This window comes from Macrobrachium rosenbergii, chromosome 56 (genome assembly GCF_040412425.1).
Source record: "Macrobrachium rosenbergii isolate ZJJX-2024 chromosome 56, ASM4041242v1, whole genome shotgun sequence".
In the NCBI taxonomy this organism is placed as follows: domain Eukaryota; kingdom Metazoa; phylum Arthropoda; class Malacostraca; order Decapoda; family Palaemonidae; genus Macrobrachium; species Macrobrachium rosenbergii.
Genome location: NC_089796.1, coordinates 72,211,363 through 72,234,455, shown reverse-complemented (window position 1 = coordinate 72,234,455; position 23,093 = coordinate 72,211,363). Strand labels below are relative to the sequence as shown.

Genomic DNA, 23,093 nt, shown 5'->3' with positions numbered 1-23,093 from the left:
TCAGCAGTCCTTTATATTTGCATTGCACTGCAATATCTTTCTTAATTATTTCAATCTTACTCCTGGTGCAGTCTTAAAAAAAAATCAAATGACATGTAGTCTAAACAAAAGGTATATTTGTTCCCCTGAGGATGATACAGAGGACATCTGCAACAAGAGGGTAGGACAAACAACAATTTAGGCATTGGAAAAGTGTGTGATGTGCAATTCCTAGGTCAGGTAACCTTTGCACAAATGTAAAAAATTACTCATAATTGTAAGAAAACAATAATGCATACCTTCAATTCTTCCATTTTTGACAAGTGCCATGGAAAAATCTATCACTTTGTATTTATCCAGTGCAAAAGATGGATGGGCTTGTCTGAGACCATTATATACATCAAGAGCAGCATCAAAATTTTTTACCGATATATACGCACTGAGAATGCTTGCAAGCACCCCTGGACTCATTTTCTCTCCCATTTCTTCTAAATCCTACAATAAATTGGATTGAAAAATAAGAAAATTAAGAGCACACAATTATAAACAGGTCTCATTCAATTCTTCTTCCAAAGATAAAAGATGTCTCATTATAATCATTTCAGTTCACTGTCTACCTTCATGTTTAAAGGGGAAAGGATGAAGAGCCCTAAAAAACTTGTGATTAAAAAGTAACATATACCAAAAGATTACAATGACCAAAACATCTAGTAATTACCTTCATTAAACTCAAAACTCTTTCTGTGTTATTTTCACTGGCATGTAACAAAATCAGTCGACGAATAGTACCCCTGGTTTTGAATCCTTTTGACTGTAGTTCAATTAAATGCCCCTCTAGCTCCTCTATATTCATGTCATTCTGTAAAAGATTAAAAAATTAATGTTCCAGCAACTGTTAATACTATGCTTTGAAAGTTTAAGCATGCTATTCTTAAGGATACAATAAATAAGTCTACCTCCATTCTATTGCAGCCAACTGCATCTACTGTATTTACTTTACCACAAACTCATCACTCTTATATAGTCCACATTTGTGGTCTTGAAATGTCCCAAACATGCCATTTGTTTGTCTAACCTGGATCCACAAATCCAGAGCAAATTCCTCACTTTTCCATGTATCTACGCACTGTCAAAAGTTGAGCATAATTTCCCAGATTGTGTTTGCAGTACACAACAGCCTAAAGCCCCATGTTCATTGGCCCTCTTCTTATTTTATTATTTTTATCTATTTTTGTTTTCCTTTTAGTATTGGGTGATCATTTATTGGATTCTATGCCCCCATGGACTGCCTGGTTTTCATTTTCATTTTCCAGTGCTGTCTGGGGTTTTCCTTTTTTTTTTACCACCAGTTTAACTAATTTAGTTTAAGTAATTAGGTAAGTTGGGATTAGCAAATTAAGTGTTCCGAAGTTAGTTCCCATTAGCTAAATTTAGGCTTTTTACTTATACTGATTTAGGATTAGTTTGTATTGTGTACAAAGGATATGTTTCTTATATTTTTTCTTATAACTTTCTGGGTTCTTCTATCTTAAGTGCTAATGAGATGATGTTGTTACACACTGGGAGTTATTTTTTAGTTTGAGTTTTCCATATTTTGTATTAGGCTTTAATCTTGTCTATATCATGTATGAGCGTATGTTTTTACAAGTGTTTAACATATATTTAATCAACTTGTCTTCACATCTTATTTCTGAATACTGTATTGTATCTATGTAAAGCTGCATTAATTTTTGCACTGTCATATTTAGTAACTCCTGTTTTTTTATCTTGCCGTAACATATTGCAGAAAAGTCTACTTGACTCATGTGCAGTACAGTACTATCATTACTCTTCTTCTGTTAATTAGATTAAAGACTGCAGTGTCCAAACATTCTAAAACCATGTAAGTGGGATATATATGAAAAAATCATTACAATGCTCAATTTCTTATTACATCAAGTACTGTCCCATATTATTCTGGCTACTTCCTCCTTGCTATTACTATTTGTCTCTTGACTCCCTTTTATCTGACCTTTTCATTTATAAAGCATCTTATGTTCAGGAGTTTTTTGCTACTTTTCAACTTCCTCCAATCCTGTTTGATGATGATGCACGATATCATTATTATCCAAACTGCCCTTCACTCCCTCTAAGAGGCACTCAATACAATTACTCGCCTCTACCTGTGCAGTAAGCACACAGACAAACACTAACATTTTTGGTAATGATCATAATATGAGCCTGGCTAAAAAGTACAATTACTGATCTAAACAATTTTATATATAATATTTATTTCTCTTTTGAGCACTGCCAATTCTAAGGGTCAATTGGCTCTCCATGAATTGAGTAATTAACAGTCATACACAAGCTCCTATGCTGTTCAAGAGAACCAAACATTTACCATGCCCTTCAAAATAAGGTCTTTTAATTTCCTATTTCAGAAGTCAAGCATCAGTTCTTAGTTTTGATCTTTTCTTAAACTCAGGAATCCCGGTTATTCTGCATCCCAGAAATATATCTCTCATATAGCATGTCTGTCAGCACATGAAGATATAAGAAATCCTTTAACATTCTTACTTACATCTTTCTTTTCTCGAACAGAAGCAAGGGAAATAAGGGCTATCAATACTCTCTTCCACATAACAAAAATTCAAATAATTTTTCATACCTTTCAAATCTCAAAAATCGTATTCAGCTCACCCATGGATTTATCAATACCTTTATAACAACACAATGGCTTAACCTCCAGTATACCAGTACCAATATAGTTCTCTATATAGTATAATGTATCTGGTTAGCATGAGACTATCTGGCAAGAATTCCTAGTAACAGGCTATATTGTAATTTGCTTTGGGAACACAAAAATGCTATGGTTCTTAAATAGGACAGTGAATAGGTTGAGTTTTAGAGATCTATCCTCATTCTTTATATAATACATATGCTCAGTAAAAGTACTTTATAATATAATGTGAATGCTGTTCTACTATTTACCACATCTACTGTGCTGAAAACTGAAGACTATATAGTATAGTACAGTATACCATTTCAGGTTTACATAAAGGCTCCAAGGCTCTAAACGTTTGTAGTACTTTATGTTTCTTTGCTTTCAAATGGATAAATTAAACCTAAAACAATGTTATCTAGTCAATTTCTTACAACACATATCTTTCCTTCAAGCAATGAATTAACAGTTCTCTTAAATCCTCATTAATGGTCTAACTACTAAGCCACATAAACCATTACAAAATATTATTACAGATTGACCATCACTAACCCAGCACCCTGCAGGTCCCAGTGATGCTGGTTTAGTGATGGTCGACCTATATTTGTCTCTACACGTTCAATCAAGGTCACTAGCAGTCTGAAAACTGCAGGATAGTAGTCAAATCCAACTTTCTTATGTGTGGGACTTCTGCTGTTCATAATGTTTCCTGTACTTGCATTAAACTTTCATACCTTATCATTTTAAATTCTATTTATATTTAAATCTTCATTTCTTATAATGTCTATTTTTCAAAATAAATTATCATTTGTATCTAGCTGCTGCCATTTTGTTCCAAATTTGGGTAAACTACCACCAGCTACCTCTTAAATGCTTCATAATTCAAAACAAGAAGAATAACTGGTCTGGTAGCACTATTAAAGTCTTCATTCCTTGACACTATGCCTTCATTATTGTTACTAAAAAATTCTGTCATAAATGCTTTTTAAAGACATGGTATTCATTTAGATCCTGATGCTGTAGCTCCGACAATTTTATCATTTGTTTCTCATATGCTACTTTTTTATCTAAATCAACTTAGGTATTATATTCTAGGGCTGTGTGCTTAATTCATAATTCAGTTTATTTCCTTCAGCTCCTGAGAGAGAGAGAGAGAGAGAGAGAGAGAGAGAGAGAGAGAGAGAGAGAGAGAGAGAGAGAGTCTTTTCTATTGGTTTACACTAACTTTGCACCTTTATGACAAGTATTTGCCCAGATCTTAAGATAACCATATTTTACTGAAAAGCTTAAATATAACAAGATGAAAAATAACTCCAATATGCCACATGCAAAAATGACAAAATAATATAGTCAAAACCTCTCTCTCTCTCTCTCTCTCTCTCACACACACACACACACACACACACACACACACACACACCACTGATATATGATAAACTTTCCATACCATACACTGCGGAACATTTCAGTTTTAAACAATGTTATAAAACTGTTGCACAAAACAAGAGCTAAAATATTTGAGTAAAGGGCAAAATTTTAACTTACAGGATGTGGCATGAAGTTATAATCCTGCTCCTTTGGAGGATGACCTAAACTTTTATCCACTATCATATGAACATTCGCTTTCAGCTCTTCTTGAATGGCTGCATTGGCTCTTCCAACAAGATAATCTGCAGAAGTTTCAGATATGCCTACATTATTTTTCTTGAGTTCCTGTAAGAAGCAGAGAATAAATTTCATTACCGTAAGAAATCACTGGAGAATGTGCTGGAAGAAAGGCCAAGAAAAACTTAAAAACAATAACCCATCAATTTGGTTTCATGTCAGAGACGTCGGTAACAGAGAAAGTCTCTATAGTGACACAACTTTAGTGAACTTCCATGCTAAGAAGGAAAGATACAACATACTAGTACATCTTGAGAAGGAACCTGACAGAGTACCATGACAAACAATTAAACAGGAATTAGAAAAGGAAAGGGCACAGGGTACCGCAAAGACAAAAGTCAGCCCTAAGCCCTCTGCTGTTGTGGAAATAGATGCTAAAAAGAGGTGCAGAATGTGAGACCCTGTAAAGAAACAGTTTTTTCAGAGGTGCAGTGATACCAAAGGCACCGTGGACAGACAAAAAACCCAGCTGGGGATATGGCCAGCCTCATGCTGAAGTTTAATTTTAATATCTATTGTATTACATGCAAATGGTATATGTATCCACCTTTTTATAGCATACTTCATCTTATCTATAAAACCTTATTTTCATAAAATAACTTATAACTAAAATAAATTGTTTTAATACCATTGGTTTGAAATGTTCTGTTCCCATTACATAATCATCAAAATCATATTTTCCTTTTATTTTGTGCATGAAAGGTGTTTTTACCTCACTTCTTATCAATGCACAAGAACAATTTCTACAAACTGTGATTACGTTACGCTTTCAACCTGAACCTATGTAAGATCGCATGTTATAAAAGAGACTAGTTTTAGACTTCATAAGATGACATAACATGAATACACCAAATATCAACTCACCTTAAATAATGGAACAATTTGAGTTTTATTAAGACCATTTCTGGATGATGTTATATCCAAAAGGAACTGTCCTCCCCAGTCTTCTTTTAGATTGCCAGAGGGTTCATGCTGACGAAGAAAAACAATCATTTATTTTCAGATGACAACCTTTCATTTTAATTTTAATTTTTGTCACTTTTTTAAATGTATATTCAAACATTTAAATCTGTTAAAGCTTAACTGACAAGAGAGCACCAAATACTGCAAAGTGGGATGATACGGGATGGAATTCCTTCCTTTCCAATTCAGGAGAAGGATTCACTTTTATAACATACTATATGAAAATGAAAACAATACTTGAGATGAGATGCAAAAATTCTAAAAAGTGCCACAGTCAGATGGGATACTGACCGGAAGACACAATGGCCACAGACTGGTTCTGAGAATATTATGGTTAAATATAGTTAAAGAGAAAGAAGCCTGGCGAGAAGTACTGGAATTTTGCCAAAGCTAAGGACCGAAGTTGCTGAGAGTAATGCTTAAGAAGCTAAGAAAGACATTGGTAACATACAAAATTGGAGAAACCTACAGGGATTGATTTCGGCATCAAAGAAAAGGATTACACTCTTATAATGGGAAAGGCCTGCTTAATAGGGCATAAGCTGCTCTGAGCTAATTCAGTAACAAGGATAGAAAAGTGAAAAAAAGAGCAATTAAAGAATAAAATCATGGAAACTGAAAACTGTAGAAGCCAAAAAGGAGTTCCTAGAACAAATGACAACAAAAACAGAATAAAAAATTGGTTGGTAGGAATCATTATACGAAGACACAAAAGGCAACAGAGGCAATATATCAGGTGAAATTGAGGAAGGCATATAATGGGCCATGGTGGTGGAATCAAGATTTGCAAAGTGCAATTTAAGTGAGGATGACAGCCTTCAAGCTCTGGCAGAAGATAGAGATGTCTACAGGGATGAGAGGAAGGAGGCCAAAAAGCAGGTTGCAAGGGAAAAAGAGGAGTTGGGTGGAATGGAATCAGAATCTGAAGACAGAAGAGGGAAAAGAGAAAATATTCAGGATTGCAACTGGGCCAAGGAATAATGGAAAAGATGTTAAAAGGGGAAAATATATATTAAATGAAAAATTGACAATAGAACTTTAAGTTGGAAATAATGAAGAACTGGTATGATGCAGGCAGTATTTTGAAAAGCTTCTCAGTGAAGAAAATGAGCATGAACTTGAGGTTGTTGGCATAACAGGGGCACCAACTGAAACCATGACGGCTCAGTGGGTTACAGGGAATCTTCAGACGATAAAAATGGATAAGATTGAGAATCTTCTAAAATGAGCCAGTTATTCATGAACTTTGCAGAATATGGGAAAAACTTACAAAGAAAGAAACAGAACCTGCAGAGTACACAAAGAACCTTGCAGTTCTGGTACAAGGGATGCACTGCAATGTGCAAAACTACTCAAGTAGGCTATCAAAAACTGTGAAAGGTACTGGAGAAAAATAACACAAACTGTTAAAACAGATAATTGTGTATGATTGTGTAACACCATCTTCAGCCGCTACACTCTTCAGGACCACCCTAGGGGTTTTGACAATAATATATCCAAGCAATGTTCCTGCTGCCTTTTGGATTATCAGTGTACCAAGATTAGGCCAAGCACTAGGAGAAGAGCCTGACATGAGACTTCACAACATTCAAATGTGTCAGGTAAATACTCAGAATTAATGGGTGAGATGCTTGTTGTATGACCTAGCCCCCTTTGTTCTATGAGTCATCAAATCCTATTCAATGCCTCATGTAGTTCGGCAATGAAAGGTCAGCTGTGACAGGCTTCTAATGAACAAAGAGAGCAGGGAAAAGGTAAGAACACCTTAGTTAATGTATTCAGAAAAACTAAATACAGACGAGTTTCGATGGGAAGATCTAGTAAGTTGTTCCCCAAAGGAGCTGGAAGTCTGGGAATATGCAATGAAAGAACCATATCATAAATGAGGATGTTGTTGTGAGATGTGGTGCCAAGGAACTGAAATGCTTTAGACTGGGGTAACAAATATTATGGAGGTGCGATGGTATAGGTATGTGATGAATAGAAAGGAGAGGAGTAGATGGCTTAAAAAAATAGTAGTAGCTGTAGTAGACGACATGGAAACTGTAGGACAAAACCTAACAAACTGTGACAAAAGGATTTAGATAAAGAATTAAACAAAGAAAATCGCAGAGCAAATACACATGACAGAAGAGTGGAGAAAAAATCTGTTGATGATGGTGATTGTGCAAAAATCATGAGCACACTCACCTCTTTTGCTTTTTGGATAAGCATTGCTAAAAGAGATATAGCAGATTTTGGCGATGAAGTCCAGGACTTAGCTAGTGCTGCTGTTAAATCTTGTGAAGGAAAATCAACTCTCAAATTCTTGGCTGAAAAATAGTTTAAAATAAGAGACATAAAAATACATAAATTTTACTCTATAGCACAAGTATTCAATGTAAAAAAAAAAGTTCATGCAAGAATATAGGGAAGTCATGCAAAAGTACAGGGAACAAAGCTACTTTGTTAATTAACACAATAAAAAAAAAATGCTTTAACAAAAAAATCTAGATAAGTTATTAAAGACAGTACACTACTGACCTATAAAAACAGTAACCTAGAATTAGCTACCATATAACGCCATCCTAACCACAGTCCTTTTCATCCACTCACTCAATCACAGCCCATTATCTTATATTTACATCAAGCTGAACATAACTGGGTACAAGTTAAAAATTTTTGTCTTCATGATGCAAAATCTGAACAGCATATTGTTTACAGTGTTTACATTATGGGTTACGTGGGGACAACTAGAAATTCACTGGTAAACATGACCCTCTCCTACTTTCCTCATCCTTTCACATTATCCAAAAGACTTCCATACTGACAATGAGGGCGGGAGTAAAAATGGGGTGTTTAAAGATGTTTCTCCACACAATTCAAAAGAAACAAAATGTTGTGGCTCTTCTATTATCTACAAAACAAGTGCAAGAATTTTTATAAACTACAGTATATCCAATAAAGCCACACATTTTTCTCATTCAGATGTACAACTTGTTTGTGCCTGTTCTACCAGCGAAGACTTGCCAACTGCTAACATTACACCAGTGTTCTTGTTAAAATTTGGCTAGCTGATTAGTAAAGCAGTTAATACTGTATATCAATAAAGAAAGGCAAAATTTTACAGAAAAGCATCAATTTTAAATGTGCAACCACATTTCAGTCAAAATAAAACTACCAGAATTATTTTAATATTTTTCACAGTGTAAATAATTCCAAGCAAGAAAATAAGCAAACTCTTACCATATTCGATGGCTTTGTCAATCATGTTGTTTCTAATTAAAACTGTCAACAATGGTGCAGCAATCAGAGTAACCGACAGACCTACACCTTTTAATGTTTGTTCAATAGATCGTGGATCCTTCAATGTCAAATTAGGAATAACAAATTCCCTGAGAGTTTCAACATCAGGGGGTATACCTAAGGCCACCATGTTGTGAACATAGTCTACCAGCTCTGAAATAATGAAAAATTTCCATCTGAACTGATATTGTTGGAAAGAAATGCATATTTTACATACAGTGCAGATATCTATCACACATTATTCACAGAATCAAGATATATCTGAAATTTAAAATGTCAGTTGTGTAAGACACAAATGATTTTGCATGAGCTCTCATTACTGTTTAAGGTGATAAGACCTCTGAGAACTGCAGTCCACTTAACAACACAATTTCAAGCAATTAACTGCTACAGAAGTTCATCAATGCCATTCTGAATAGATTCTACTGTGTATTGTTCCCTTTCCCCAACAGACATAACCTGTCTTGAAATATGTACATAACAATGATATTGCACCAAATCGTTCTAAGCAAAAATAAGGCATGATGACAAGGTAAGATGGAAACCAAAAAAACTAATAATGGGATGCCAGGAACAGAGTCTACTAGGTAATACACAACCATGGTCCAAGTAGAGGGGGTGGTATCACTTACAATGTGCACTGAGTGGCACATTGTAAATGGTACTAAAGGTTCTTTGAACCGTTCCTACGGGTGCAGCTGCATTTCTTTCTGCTCTCTACTTTTCACCTGCTCACTCTGCCTTCTTCATACCTAGCTGTCCAATTTCTTTAACTTTATCTAGCTCCCATTTCCACCTTTCAGTAAGTTCAAATCCTTCAGGCAAACCCTGTGAGTCTAAAAACGATTCTGGGGTCTAAATATCTTATAATAATAACTAGTGACAAAATGTTACCTGAATTATTTTGCAATTCGGTATCATACTTGTGATAGATGACTACAATCTAATTACTTTGGTATAATTCTTTCTGGATGACAGTTATGGCATCCATAAAACAAGAGCTTATACTTTAAACTCAATACTAATGGACCTCTTTATTATTCCAGTTTCTAAAAAAATTTCCAAAGAATAATACAGTTTGAAAAAAATACTTACCAATAATGGGGCACATGTATTTCAATATAATATTTAACAGCATGTGGCATATGATCATAATTTTACAAAGTTTTCATATACTATTCTAAGTCTAAAATCCTACTGCATTCTCATATATTTTATCCATTGCTTTTAGAATTTAATATTAAGACATCACTACAAAAAATATAAAGTAAGCCCTTCAGCAATTTAAAAGAGTGACACGTGTGTTATCATAATAACAGATCTAAGACCTACATTTGGAACTGCAAACTTTAAAGTATCAATGAAAACTAATTTTTTGTAGCTTTTACATGTAAATTATATAGAGCAATCAAACAAGCCACTATTTAACACTTAAACTGGGACTAGGTGAATTTATATAATTCAGCCAGTAATTTAAAAGTAAATAAGGGTATTATAGTTCCATATATAAATGGAATAAATGGAAAATACTGTACTCAGAAATTTGAAGGACTTCATTAACACTGCAATACAGTATTTTGTACAGCATTGTACAGAAACTCAAAATCTTTGGTGTAATGATGGAAACTTACTGGATGCAATAAGTGACTGGGAACCATTAATTAACGGCCAAAAGTAGTGTTGTCGCAACGGTTTGCCATTATCTTTCAGCGACTGAAGCAAAGCCCAAGCAACCTCCTCTTTGCGCTCTGTAAACGCAGTTTCAAGTGCAACCAGTGATGCGTACTTGTTAATCTCATCTTGCTCCAACTGCTGACACATTTCAACCAGTAGATCTGCATCCTGTATAGAGTTATACCTTATTACTTTCACATGTTTTCAGTTATAAAAGGCCTATTTCATGGTTATAGGGAAATTCTGAATGAGTATTAATGGTGCTCTCAAATTTCAGGTCTTAATTATATTTTCCTGCATTTTTCAGTTCAAATAATCACTTACAAGATATTCTACACCTATACTTTACTTATTAAATTCAGGTTGTGTGTCACTCTCAGTATTTTGCAATACAGTATCATCAACTCATATTCTACAGTTATCAAAATTAACTGTAAAATAAAATAATTCTCTGCAAACCTTTTTCTCAGCATTATATAGTCAAAATCTATCTATATACTTCTAAGAAACACATAATGTTTTGTGGTACAAAACACGATTTTCATATACAGTAAACTCCCCGCATTCGCAGGGGATGTGTACCACACCCCCCTGCAAATAGCTAAAGTCCGTGAATACTTAAAACCCCTCTAGAAACTCTTAGAACTATTTTTATAGTTCAAACACACAAAAACTCTCTAAAAATGCTTATACCTGAGTATTTTAATAGTTTTATCGCAAAAAGTGCATTTAGTCATGAAAATATGAAAATACAGTGATTAGTGAATATTTCTCAGTGAAAAATACTGCGAATGGGTGAATTTTCCGCAAATAATGTGTATATATGTTCCATAGAGAAATGTGCGAATAGGTGAGTCGGCGAATCGTGAGAATGCGAATACAGGGGGTTTACTGTAAATTCATTAATTTTATATTGTCTTTACTCTGCACAGCAACGCTAATTGCACCAGCTTGCACCAATCAATATGCCTTCCTCCTATATTGCTCGGCTACTAACCATTCTTTGGTACTCACAAAGAAACAAGGATGAGTGTCTGGAAGGGACAACAATCTCATATGATTAAGGGGTCTGTATGATTGACATGTTTTTGTGTTATGAAATCATCTCATTAAAACCTGTTAATCATATATTGCCTGACTCACAATTTAGGAGGTAGAATGAAACCATACACTAAGGAGGCTAGAAAGACTGAGAGAGTGAAGATGACAATGTGATCAGAAGTCTCCCTTCCTGGGTGGCACAGATGGAGAAATAGCATAGTCTGCACTGGCAGGCAAGCACCTGGGATCATCATTTAACTAAAAGCAATATCTACTACAAAAGAAGCAAAAGTAGATGAAAGCACTCATAAAAAACTTGAAGCACAAAAACAGATACACCAGATAAACCATGCCTGGAATGTGCTAAACACAGGAGAGTGAAGAAGAGGACGAAGATGCACAAACCCTTGCAACCAACAAAATGACCCATGGCAACAATTATCCCTCAGGCTTAAAAAATGGCAGCAAGCTTCAAGTTATTCTTCAAAGCTAATGAAGAGGAGAGAGCAGAGCCTCATGAACATACTCTTCAGCTGAGACAAATCCTCCAACATCACATCAACATAAGCCTGAGATCTCATAGAGACGAAAGGAAGCTGTGTTCTGTGGGACTGGAGAATTACGATGACCCATGTGGAGAGAGAGACAAGCAGACAGAGCGACTTTCTACCATATCACTAGATATACAGTGAAGCCAGTGGAAGGTGTATCAGAAGAATCTGATATGAATGTTGGTGTACTGTACTTATTTTTATTTTCCCAAGAGACTTTTTTTTTTTTGCATGCTACCTACTGAAAGGCTGCAAGGAAAAAAAAGAGGGCTATTTATATGCCCTTACTGACATGCTAAATACAGTTCTTTTTCTCCTGGCTTTAGAATGGCTGCTGACTGGTCATTACACTCATTTTGAGTTTAAAAACCCACAGGCTGGGAATTTTAAAGTGTAGTACTGCATATTCAGTGTTGCATGATGTGTGTATAAAGAGAAAGTGTAAAAATGATTACTGACAATTTGGTATGTTTTTGTAAAACTGGAAAGTATCATATCTAGAGTAAAGGGTCCTATATCAGACTGCCTGGTCAGTATCAGAAGGGCCCTATTTCTTCTAGACGTAGTATTTCAATGGGTGGTTGGTGTCTTGTCTAACCTACTAGTACCTCACAGATATAGGTGACATCTATTATGTAACTTTCTAAAGGCAAAACAATATGTATTTTTAAATATGACAAGAATATGACTTTAAAATTTAAAGTGTCTATGACTCTCACATTTAAGACAGACTTTCCAGGATGAAAATGAGCACTCTCATTCCCAATAATGAATACATCCCTTTTTTTGCGTACCAATATGAGGAAACGTTTTCACAAACCTTTATCATAAGCAAATCCTCATTTCATTTATGATGTGAATAACAAATAACACCAAAATTTTTAAGACACTTTTCAATACATTTACAGTTACCTTTTAGAGCATCCATGCCACATAAAAACTATTTCTATTAAGAAGAAATTTACCAAATTAATGACCACAAATTTCCTCTTTGTCATTCATGTTACTTCAGTTTTCAGAAACAAATCAATTCTAGTAATGCAACTCAAGGGTAATTAATTTTGTTATTTTTTATTTGGGTAGGAGGCATTTTGCAATCTACAATATTTAACCTATCCATTTTATTCACATATGTAACATCCAAATAACCTGAAGTACAAATACTAAATGTATATCTGTACTTACATTTTCATCCCAAGTTGCAAAAGATCTATGTAGATGCTGCATATGCAAAATTTAAATACAACAGAATACTATACTCACCTGATTTTTTAGATCTGTTCAAAGAAAGAAAGGGGAAACAATCATTAGTTTACTTACTTTTAAACAATGCACCATTTCCTGTATGTAAATTCGAGCATTGTTGTAGTATTCTGTGTTTTTCAAAACTGGCGGATGAGAAGATAAAAGTCTGACTGCTTCTGGTGCATGGTTGTGATGTATGAGATGTAGTACTATTACTGCCAAATCCAAGGTGCTCTCCTGCTGCTTCATCAATTCTAAGACCTGAAAAAGAATGAAGTTACTTATGTGGCTTTTTCAACCTAATCACAATATGCAGTAGAAAAAAAGAATAAATTAACTTGACTAATTCAATTAGCTCATCCATCTCCATCACCACCACACATATTTCTACAATGTTTTCCTTTGCACTTTTCATCTGGAATTTCATGATTTTGGTTCTCATGTATGCCCTTGCTCAAACACAAATCACATTTGTACAAACATGAAAACAAACTTTAGGTAAATAACTTTCAGTAAATAACTTTCAACATTAAGAACCCCCATAAATGGCATATCATATACTGTAATTACATGCAGATCTCTGCTAATCCTCCCAACTGTAATCTTGCGCCCTCAGTAATCTGGCACCAATTCAAAATTTCCAAGGCCACTGAATGTTGTTTCTGCTTGCTTGTTGGAATGCTCCCTCTTGAAAACACACATAAGAGAACACTACTTGTTTTTTTGGCTCTTATTTTCTCTTAATTTTCTCTTAATTAACCTTAATTATAGCTCTAGTAAATAAAGAAAAGTCAAAAAGTATGTGTGTATATCTAAACTGCAGTGAAAAAAGGCTAGCCTACATTTAAAATTCTAAGTTACATTCTTGATTACAAATTCAATTTCAAGATACATACTCAGTCCATCTCTTTTTCAATTGTAAATAAAATTGGTACACTATACTGAGAAATCTTGAAGATATTTTTGGTGACTCACCTACCCTGAGGAAATATTTTATTTCTTTTATTTCTCCATGTTTTAAAAACTATTCCTGAATGGTCTTCAGCAGCTAACTTTCATCTTAAATCGCTAGACAAAGGACTTGAGTTCTATTGAGAGTCTTATTCTTGATCTTGATATTAATTTCTCCCACATTCATTCAATTAAATAAATGTGCATGCTGTATTGGATATTTATTAATTTTGATCATTATTTTCATTCAGATCTTCCCAGACTTACATTCCACCATATAGAACTACCCTACTTACGAACATTCCGAGTTACGAACAAACGTGATCATAAATTAAAATTGTGTTTGGTAAGAAACAACTGATTTATCATCGCAATTTATGTAAGTCTAATGTATCATTTATATTAATAAAGTACTATACAGTGCACAGTACTGCATTGTATCTTAGGATGAAAAACGTACAGTACTGTATTGACTTTATATCATATAGTACTTAAATAGGCCTGAAGACCAACTTACGAACAATTCAAGATACGAACAGCCTTTGGAACGTAACTCATTTGTATGCAGGGTAGTTTCTGTAATTCGAAGTCTTGCCTTTTCTTCTGACAGGTTCAGTACAATACAGTTTCATCATGCTGTAACCAAACTGTGGATAAATTTTCCTAATCATGTACTGTAGTTGAATTATTGGAAACTAGAATTTATAACTAGATGCAAATGCTTTCTTGTTGAGCAGGCAGACACAAGTTTCAGTCCAATGTTTGTTATGTGCCTTATTTATTTTAATTTGCTATTTATCTTATTAGTTGTTATCTATCTTACTTGTTTCCATTTATTTCTCATTCAAAGATTATCTGTTACTTCTCAGGGAATCAATTACTGTAAAAAAGAGAACTAGCTACCTCATCCTGAAAAATAACCCAGCCCCCTTTCATTCAGGTTTGAAAAAAAGTGGCGTCTTCTGTAAGTTCACATGCCTGGTGGATGGATGCCATCACTCGTGTATTGTGATGACAACTTCCACACTATCAAAGCAACTCTCATGTAATGTGCATGAAGGTAATGTATTTAATCATTATAACCACACACACACACACACACCCCACAAGAAACTGGGCAGAGAAGAATTAATCATGACAGTATAAACTATAAATACCAGGCCACTGACATCTTTGCCATCCTAAACCATTACATATCCTGGAAAAAAATCCCTGCATAAAACAGGTTTTGACGTGGGAAGAACCTATTTTTGATGGCCGCTGTTTGTCCTCAAAGGTATTTTAACTGGTGGCTACCTAGATGATTGGCTAACCTGGGGAGTCATCAGAGAAGAGTGCTAACGAAACCTGAGTGGTAGTTGAAAGACTCCAGTCAAAAGGTTTCTTAATAGGAACAAGTCCCACCTTACATCCAGCAGACTTTTCCTGAGGCTGGGACTTTGTTGGGCTATTCTTTGCTGACAGCTGTCTCTTCCCAAAGAACTCAACTCCAAAAATGAAGGACTCAATAGATTCCTTGCACAGCCCAACTTTTCCAGACAACGACTGGAACAAAGTCTGGGACTGTTACAGTTTGGGTCCATGGCAGATCCAATCTGAGATCGTGACTAGGATTTTACAGAGTCTGGCTCTCACATGCCAGTAAAAGGCTTTGTGGTCGCCTTCATCCGAGATTTGGAAGGTACTCTGCCCATGGAACTGGAAGAGGTCTCTAGCAAACAGGCCGACCTGCCTCCACTGTTTGTGATACATACAGATGCCTCCTTAACAGGTTGGGGGCGCCATTGGGAGCATTGCCAGTTAGGGGGAAGATGGTCACCTGCTTGGAGGGAGTGTCATACCAGCTTCCTGGGGTTATTGGCTGTCTTTTCATCTCAGAAAATTGAAACCTCCAAAAGGAACTCACATTTTGTTGGTCCTAGACAATATGACTGCAGTGTCTTCTATAAAGAGGTTAGGCTCATGCTGAGCTCCTCTCAAGTCAGTAATTGTTAACATGCTTCTACAGTCAGGAAGTGGACCAGTTTGCCACATGCAAGAACCATCAACTTCTGAGACATAACCTGGACATTCAGTCAATAGCAAGAGATGTATTCCTACAAGACTGGAACAAATGAAGGACGATATACCTTTTTCCTTCATTGTCCCAGATTTCGAAAGCTTTGAACAAACTACTAGCTTTCAATGGAATCGCTTGCCTAGTAGCCCTTAATTAGCCAAACGGTAACTGGTTCCTTATTTCTTCCACAACAGGCAAAGACTAGATTATATAGCTGTTTGTTATTCTATCCCAGACAGGAGGAGGGGAAGTTGTCTCTGCATCCTCCTTTCTGAGCCGTGACCTTCACGTGGAATTAAATCTAGTCTACTGTGAACATTACAGTAGTTGCCTAACATTGCTAGATACCAAAGTGCAAACTACAGACTTCATCTATCCAACACACCAGTCTATATGGGAAATTTGGTTAGATTACCCCCACAATGACAGCCTGAGACAGAATTCCTCCTGATGATCAAGGGAAGAAATTAAAGAAATCAGTCAGCACCGAACACCATTGAGGCTGAGAGAGAGAGAGAGAGAGAGAGAGAGAGAGAGAGAGAGAGAGAGAGAGAGAGAGAGAGAGAGAGAGATCATGCACAACAATCCCACCACCTGAACAGGCACCCATTACAGTGTAACAGCCAACAACATAATAAGATACATAGGAAACTGGCAAATGCTACACAACAACATAAAAAATCAACATAAGACACGAAAATAACCACTGGCACCAAAGTCCCAATGATGGACTAAGAGAAATAAGACAAACAAACACCCCGCACCGGAGTGAACCATCATACCAGTGGGGTGTGCACCAGCAGTAATTCCCCAACCTCCACGATCAACATAACCAAGAAGATCAGAACGTCTACCAACTCTACAGTGAAGACCGCCTGTATTGACAATGGACCAATCAAAATTCAACCCTTCTGAACCTCCGTCAACCCTAAACCAGCTCCTCAATTATAAATATTTGCCAACTTTTGTACTTTAATCATTTTCTCTGTAGATGACCACCTGTGCATGCATTGAAAAGTAAGAGTTAGGAGTAAAATAAACAAAAGCGTAATGTTACGACAACCTGAAGAAAAAACTTAACTGGTGAGATCCTAATCAATGTTTCATTTCTAAAGCAATCCTAAATTTACTTATCTCATATTAAGAAGCAAAATAAAACACTACAGCATATGCAAAAACTTACATAGTCCATATTTTCAAATTCCTCTCCAGCCTCGTTACTTTTCACGACGTCAAGAAGCAACGACTTGAGCTGAGAGAGCGTACAAGCAATCTTAGCTCTGTTCATTTGCTGCACCAAACTTCCAACTTTTGGAAAGTCACCTGCTACAGCATAGGCGGTCATCAATGCATGATATGTTATGGATGTGAATTCCATTTTAACATTACGCATGGTCTCCACAACAGAATTTATTCCATCAAGGTCTCTGGAAAAGCAACAAATGTCAGGTTAAACACTGGGTAATAATACCAGCTTAATACAGTAAATTGTGAACATTTTTTTCCTGAAGAGACCTACTCCACATTTGTAATGAACTATTCTATAGTCAAACTTGCAACATGATTCAAAGAGTAATCTGCATTCTGTACTGTTTAGCAGACAATAAAAGGGCCTTAGTATATCCTGTATTTGAAAAATAAATATTGGTTCTCCTTGTCTTTGTCAGTTCTCTAATACTGTAGTTCTACCAAGACCTTGCATGACAGCTTCATTCCCTTTGTATTCAAGTGTAATTGTGTAGCAATCTATTCATAAACAGTACTGAAGGAGGAGAAAACATCCTACACTTGCAATTTTACAAACCAGAATTATTATTCAAAGGGAAATGACTGAACTCCTAACCTGAAGCTAAGCAGGAGTGCCTGACTGGTTGGGATCATCATTAAGTTGGAGTTGAAGCTAGATACTCAAATTAGACCATGGTTATCTAATATAAAACTGTCACAAAAAAAATACAACTAAGGAAAGGGACTGAGTTTTAACCATCAAAATGAGAAAAAGCTTCAAGAAAACTTCAACCGACGAAAAAAAAAAAAAATTAAAACTTACCTGTTAAAGCCATGAGCAAAAATGATTCCACTAAATATGACTTCGGTAATTGGAAACCGCTTCTGCTTCATGAATGTCAAAATATCAGCAGTGTCATCTATTCTTCCATTCCTCCCTAGGATCAGCATCATAATCTCCAACAATTCCCTGGTAACATCAATGTTGTTGTCTTCCACTAAGCTCAACATAACCTATGAAATACATCAGTATTTTTTAAAGTTTCAAAACAAATAGCTATTGAGAAATATCAATTAATTTAACATGAAATATTAAAGTTTTCTAAAATACTCTGCAGTTTAATAACAAAGCTAATTCTAATATTTCTTCATAAGCAACAGTTCCACTTGATAAGAATTTACAGACCTTAACAAACTATACTTCATGTTTATGACTATATTCATATACCTATTAAAATTCAGAGGCTGACTATTGTTATATTGATATTGGCATAACGGATCCATATATACTCTTATCTTAACTTTCATTTCCACCCATAAAAAATGAAGATTCCTATTTATTCAGGGGGGTAAGTTTTTATATTGATATTGGCATAACGGATCCATATACACTCTTATCTTAACTTTCATTTCCACCCATAAAAATGAAGATTCCTATTTATTCAAGGGGGTAAGTTTTTACTTAGTTTTTAATACACATCCATTTTTGTTAAAAGAACAAAATCATATTATATCTCACTCACAACCCACTGCACTTTTAATCTATATTGGATTACAGTACATGATTTGTCAGCCACTGCTTGAACAGTCTCTTTTCACTAAGTACCTAAATACTTTACAACCATAGTAATAACCATCTTTGAAGACCCTGAATAAGCTGGGTGCCATAATGAGTTTTGAAGCTGTTCAAAGAAAGAACTTCTCCTGTATGTCCTGGAAAAGTCCATACATTAGACGAACACAGTTTTTAAGAATAAAGAACTTAATTGGTTTAAAATCTTGGAAATGCTTACCTTAGAGCTTAGTGGAACTTCAGCAAGGAGGCACATTTTGAAGTAAAGTTCAAGATGCCCCAGTGTAAGTGGTTTTTCTGAAATAAATAATTTATGAAACACTTTTCACAGATGTTGCTTTAAATCGCAATAATGCTAAAAGCAGATAAAAAATCATAATTATTGTACTGTTCTTGCAAGGAATAAGCTTATTGTTCAGGACAGAAGTAAAAAGATGCAAATGCCAGGACTGCTTTTTCCTTAATATTTAAATAAAATAAGCAACGTTCAATTGCATGGAAAGGGCATGAGGGAGTCACTTGGATCACAAGGTCTACATATGGCAGACACACATGGAATGACCATTTCTGCCACTGGGACACTCTGGAGCCTGAAATGTCAGGAAAAGGTGTCACACCTATAGGCTATCCTCAGGTCAAGGGTTTTTGTTTCAAAACAAATAGGAACGACGATAATGATGAAGACAAATATGAAGGGAAAAAATAATTTCAATACCAAGTACTGAAAAACCATAAAATACTGCACATCAAAATAAAATATGAAATGAGACAATATACTCTTCTGTTGTTAAGGGTAGTTCAAACTCTGTAACCAGCCGTCATTATCTACTATTTTGTCGTTTGGAAATTATCTTCAGTACTCTGTCTGCCTGCTGTGATCAAACACATAAAATTTTAAGACTTGTGCTTATGTAAAAACACATTAATCTTACTGGTAAAGTGACAATGAAAGATACTAAAATAAGAGCCATTTCCAGAGGCTTCTACTTCTGAAACATTACAGGTTCCGTACATGAATCAGCTTAAAAGCACCACAACTAACATGTAAAAAGTGGACCTACCTTTCCCAGTCTTGTATAATTCTAGTAACTGCTGAACAACATCAGAGCAATTTCGATATTCCATTTCTACAGCTTTAACAGTCATCTGAAGAAGTTGTAAAAAATCATCATCACTCAATTCCACATTATGTCTTTTTAGCTTCCCCAATCCAGTTTTGATATCAGTGATATTCAGTGGCCCCAACCTGTCTTTCTTCATCTGCAGTATGGATAATATCTGGAAAACCTCAGACTTTTCTTCAGAATTTTCACTTGCTTGAGTTTCAATAGTTTCATTAGGTACAGCTGTGTAAACATTTCTACATAAACTGATGCTCCTGTAACACAGAAAGGTTTTTGAAATTATTATGCTATTACTGTACTTGAATTATCTTTACTACATTCTTCTTTTTCTTTAATGAATATTCCATTACTATGCTTGACAAACATTCTTCAAAGGACCCTTAGCTCTTACTGGACCTTCTGGACACAAAATTTCCCAAGTGCGATAGTTTCTTAGGAAGCTCAACAAAACTTTACTTTTAACGGAAAAAATGCAGTCTTAATATTACCATAAAAAATATACATCAAAGTCTATAGTTTGTCATTTAATTGATCTCCAACTAAAATCAGTACCACAACAACAAAACCATTGCTTCCTTACTACATGTCTACATAATTCAATGTAACCTTACTGCATGTCTACATAATTCAATGTAACCTTACTACATGTCTACATAATTCAATGTAACTCTTCTACTAAATGTACTGTGGGGTATGTCAACCAAGAACTCCAAGTAAAATAAAAAGTACACAGGTATGCACCTAAAATAATATTTCTATAATTCACGGCTAAAAAAGAAACCTGGCCTTGAAACAAAGCTACAATAGTTTGAGAGATCAAAACATTCTCTATCCAAGTCAGCAGCAGCAATCCTACAGTTTTCAGCCTTTCATAATTTCAAGCCCTTCTTGTGTATTGAAAATTTAATTTTTCTATATCTTGTGTTTTCTTGTATATTTCTTCTTTCAGACCCAAATCAGCCAGGAAGATAAAAATATCACAATTAAGTACTGTACTGTTATAATAAAATTTCTGGAAGTGAAGTAAAGCTTAATAGATTCACATTTGGTTATGTGCCCCAAATCAGACTTCTTTATTTCACAAACAAGTGCACTGCAGAGTTTCCTGTGTATCAAGAATGTGAACAACTAAAATGAAGTGAAATTATATCCAAAGTTCTGAAAAGAAAATGGTGATGAAAAATTTAAACAAAGGTTTAAAACTGAAAAATAACGAAGCATTTAATCCCTGTGACTCTGACCAAAACTATCAGTTAGAACACTGTCAAATTCCAAGTTCAATCCAGGATTGGAAAGATCATGTGTACCATTTCAACAGCAGGTAAGGAGTGATTCACATTAAATATGTGCCTCACAAGACTATCACTAATGGTTAATATTGTGTACATTTACTCCACTAACTGACCCTCCAAATTCATGAAAAATTAAGGTGTCAAAAATCCCCTTATTGCTTCACGACAATGAGCCTGCCAACACATTACAGATTTCTATGGTATCTGCGCAAGACAGTGGATTTGAACAGGATGCTGCACTCACCCTTTTCTCCACACCTGGCATCATGCATAGTTTCCATATTTCAAGGGCCATTTCTAGAGAAATGGTTTCATGGATAACTACGAGCCAAAAGAACTAAATAAGAAAGATTGAAGAAACAAGCTAACCTCTTCTTTGAAGAACACAGAAAAACTTAGAGATTGACTGACTGCCAGACTAAAAATAACTTGGTGCTGCTGACAATGACATTTACAAGTAATTTCTTTATAATCCCTGTAATTCTATAGATCAAAATTGATATATGGCTTCTACTCAAGGTTTCTTGAGTTTTTCAGAGCAGTATTTGAAAACAAAGAAGACTGATTACCGCTGAAAGGCTGCTATAAGTGGCGAATGTGAACATGCGGGTATGTGAAAATGACATCCTAGATCCACAGAGCTTGGACAGGTAAGTCACAAGATGATTATCAATTTTAAAGATGAACACGCTGAATCGTACATGTGGAATATACAAATGCTTGTGTAATTAATAAGCTGGATTAAATATTTTTTTGCCAGCAAAACCATCCATTTCCAAGAGAGAATGCATAAAGAAAAGTGTGACAAGATGACCCACTCCCCACACCAACTCATTGCCATCCACGTGTGGTCAACTTAAAGCCCCAAACAACACCTTATTTTAATAAAGGAAATGTAATTCACATATCATGTTTGAGTGAATATGATGTGTTATTGTATACTGCTGCATGAATAAAACATAAATACAATTTTTTATTGCTCATGCAATATTCATAAAGGCTAGCAATAAAAATCAGGTATCTTATACCTAAAATAAAAGTATTATCTATAATAGATCTCTGTAATTCTTGACCATTTCATCAAGTATTAAGTACAACAGGATACAGCATTATCATTATTATTATTCACCTCCTTTACGCATTCAACACCCTTTCCAGGCCTGCTAGGGAGCGGTGCATAAATGGCAGAGAGTTAATAGTGGAGGTGTCATCTATAAATATAAGTTTCCTATAACAAATGAAAATGTTGCACTGCTCTCAACAGGCTATGAAAGGGTGGGCATAGCTTAGGATTAAGAGTGTGAAATACAGAGTGAAGGATCATGGCTTACTTGGGAGGAGTCCAGGGGGGTCAAAGCTCCTTGACCAGGTTAGGGCACAGCTTCCAAGGGTAGGTTAGGTAAATGTAAATATGGTTAGGTCATATTCCCTCAGAAATAGCCTACCTACTACAGAAATGCCTGCTACAGTAGCCCTGACCCCTTACTCTGCATTCACAGAGTCCTTAAATAACCATCTGACAAAAGATAGGCTAAGGAGTAAGAAATATTTGGCCTAGGGCTCACACATTTAGGGAGAAACCAGGTCAATGTCATACCATTACCACATATGAAACGCACGACTAGCCTTTTTCACAAGATTAGCCTATTTATGTAAAAAAAAAAGGGTAAAAGTTTACTTTAATTCATTATTGTATTTTGGACTTCTAAATATAATTTTCTTATCTAAATATAATTTTCTTATGTTTTGATATGTATTTAGAA

The 23,093-nt window shown here is 35.3% G+C and overlaps 1 protein-coding gene across 6 annotated transcripts in view; it reads right to left on the bottom strand.

Annotated features, from left to right (window-relative positions):
- LOC136836308 (leucine-rich PPR motif-containing protein, mitochondrial-like) overlaps nt 1-23,093 on the bottom strand; it is a 99,072-nt gene that overhangs the window by 40,274 nt on the left and 35,705 nt on the right. For 3 of the 6 annotated variants that reach the window (XM_067100432.1, XM_067100431.1, XM_067100433.1), the window contains 12 exons: nt 19,976-20,292; nt 19,135-19,211; nt 18,165-18,355; nt 17,298-17,541; nt 13,180-13,365; nt 10,225-10,435; nt 8,534-8,746; nt 7,499-7,620; nt 5,210-5,317; nt 4,226-4,393; nt 698-838; nt 279-474 (listed from right to left, as the gene is read on the bottom strand). In XM_067100432.1, coding sequence (XP_066956533.1) covers nt 279-474; nt 698-838; nt 4,226-4,393; nt 5,210-5,317; nt 7,499-7,620; nt 8,534-8,746; nt 10,225-10,435; nt 13,180-13,365; nt 17,298-17,541; nt 18,165-18,355; nt 19,135-19,211; nt 19,976-20,292 — 2,174 coding nt within the window. The remainder of the gene's footprint in view (nt 1-278; nt 475-697; nt 839-4,225; nt 4,394-5,209; nt 5,318-7,498; nt 7,621-8,533; nt 8,747-10,224; nt 10,436-13,179; nt 13,366-17,297; nt 17,542-18,164; nt 18,356-19,134; nt 19,212-19,975; nt 20,293-23,093) is intronic. The other 3 variants (XM_067100436.1, XM_067100435.1, XM_067100434.1) reach the window with 1 other exon arrangement.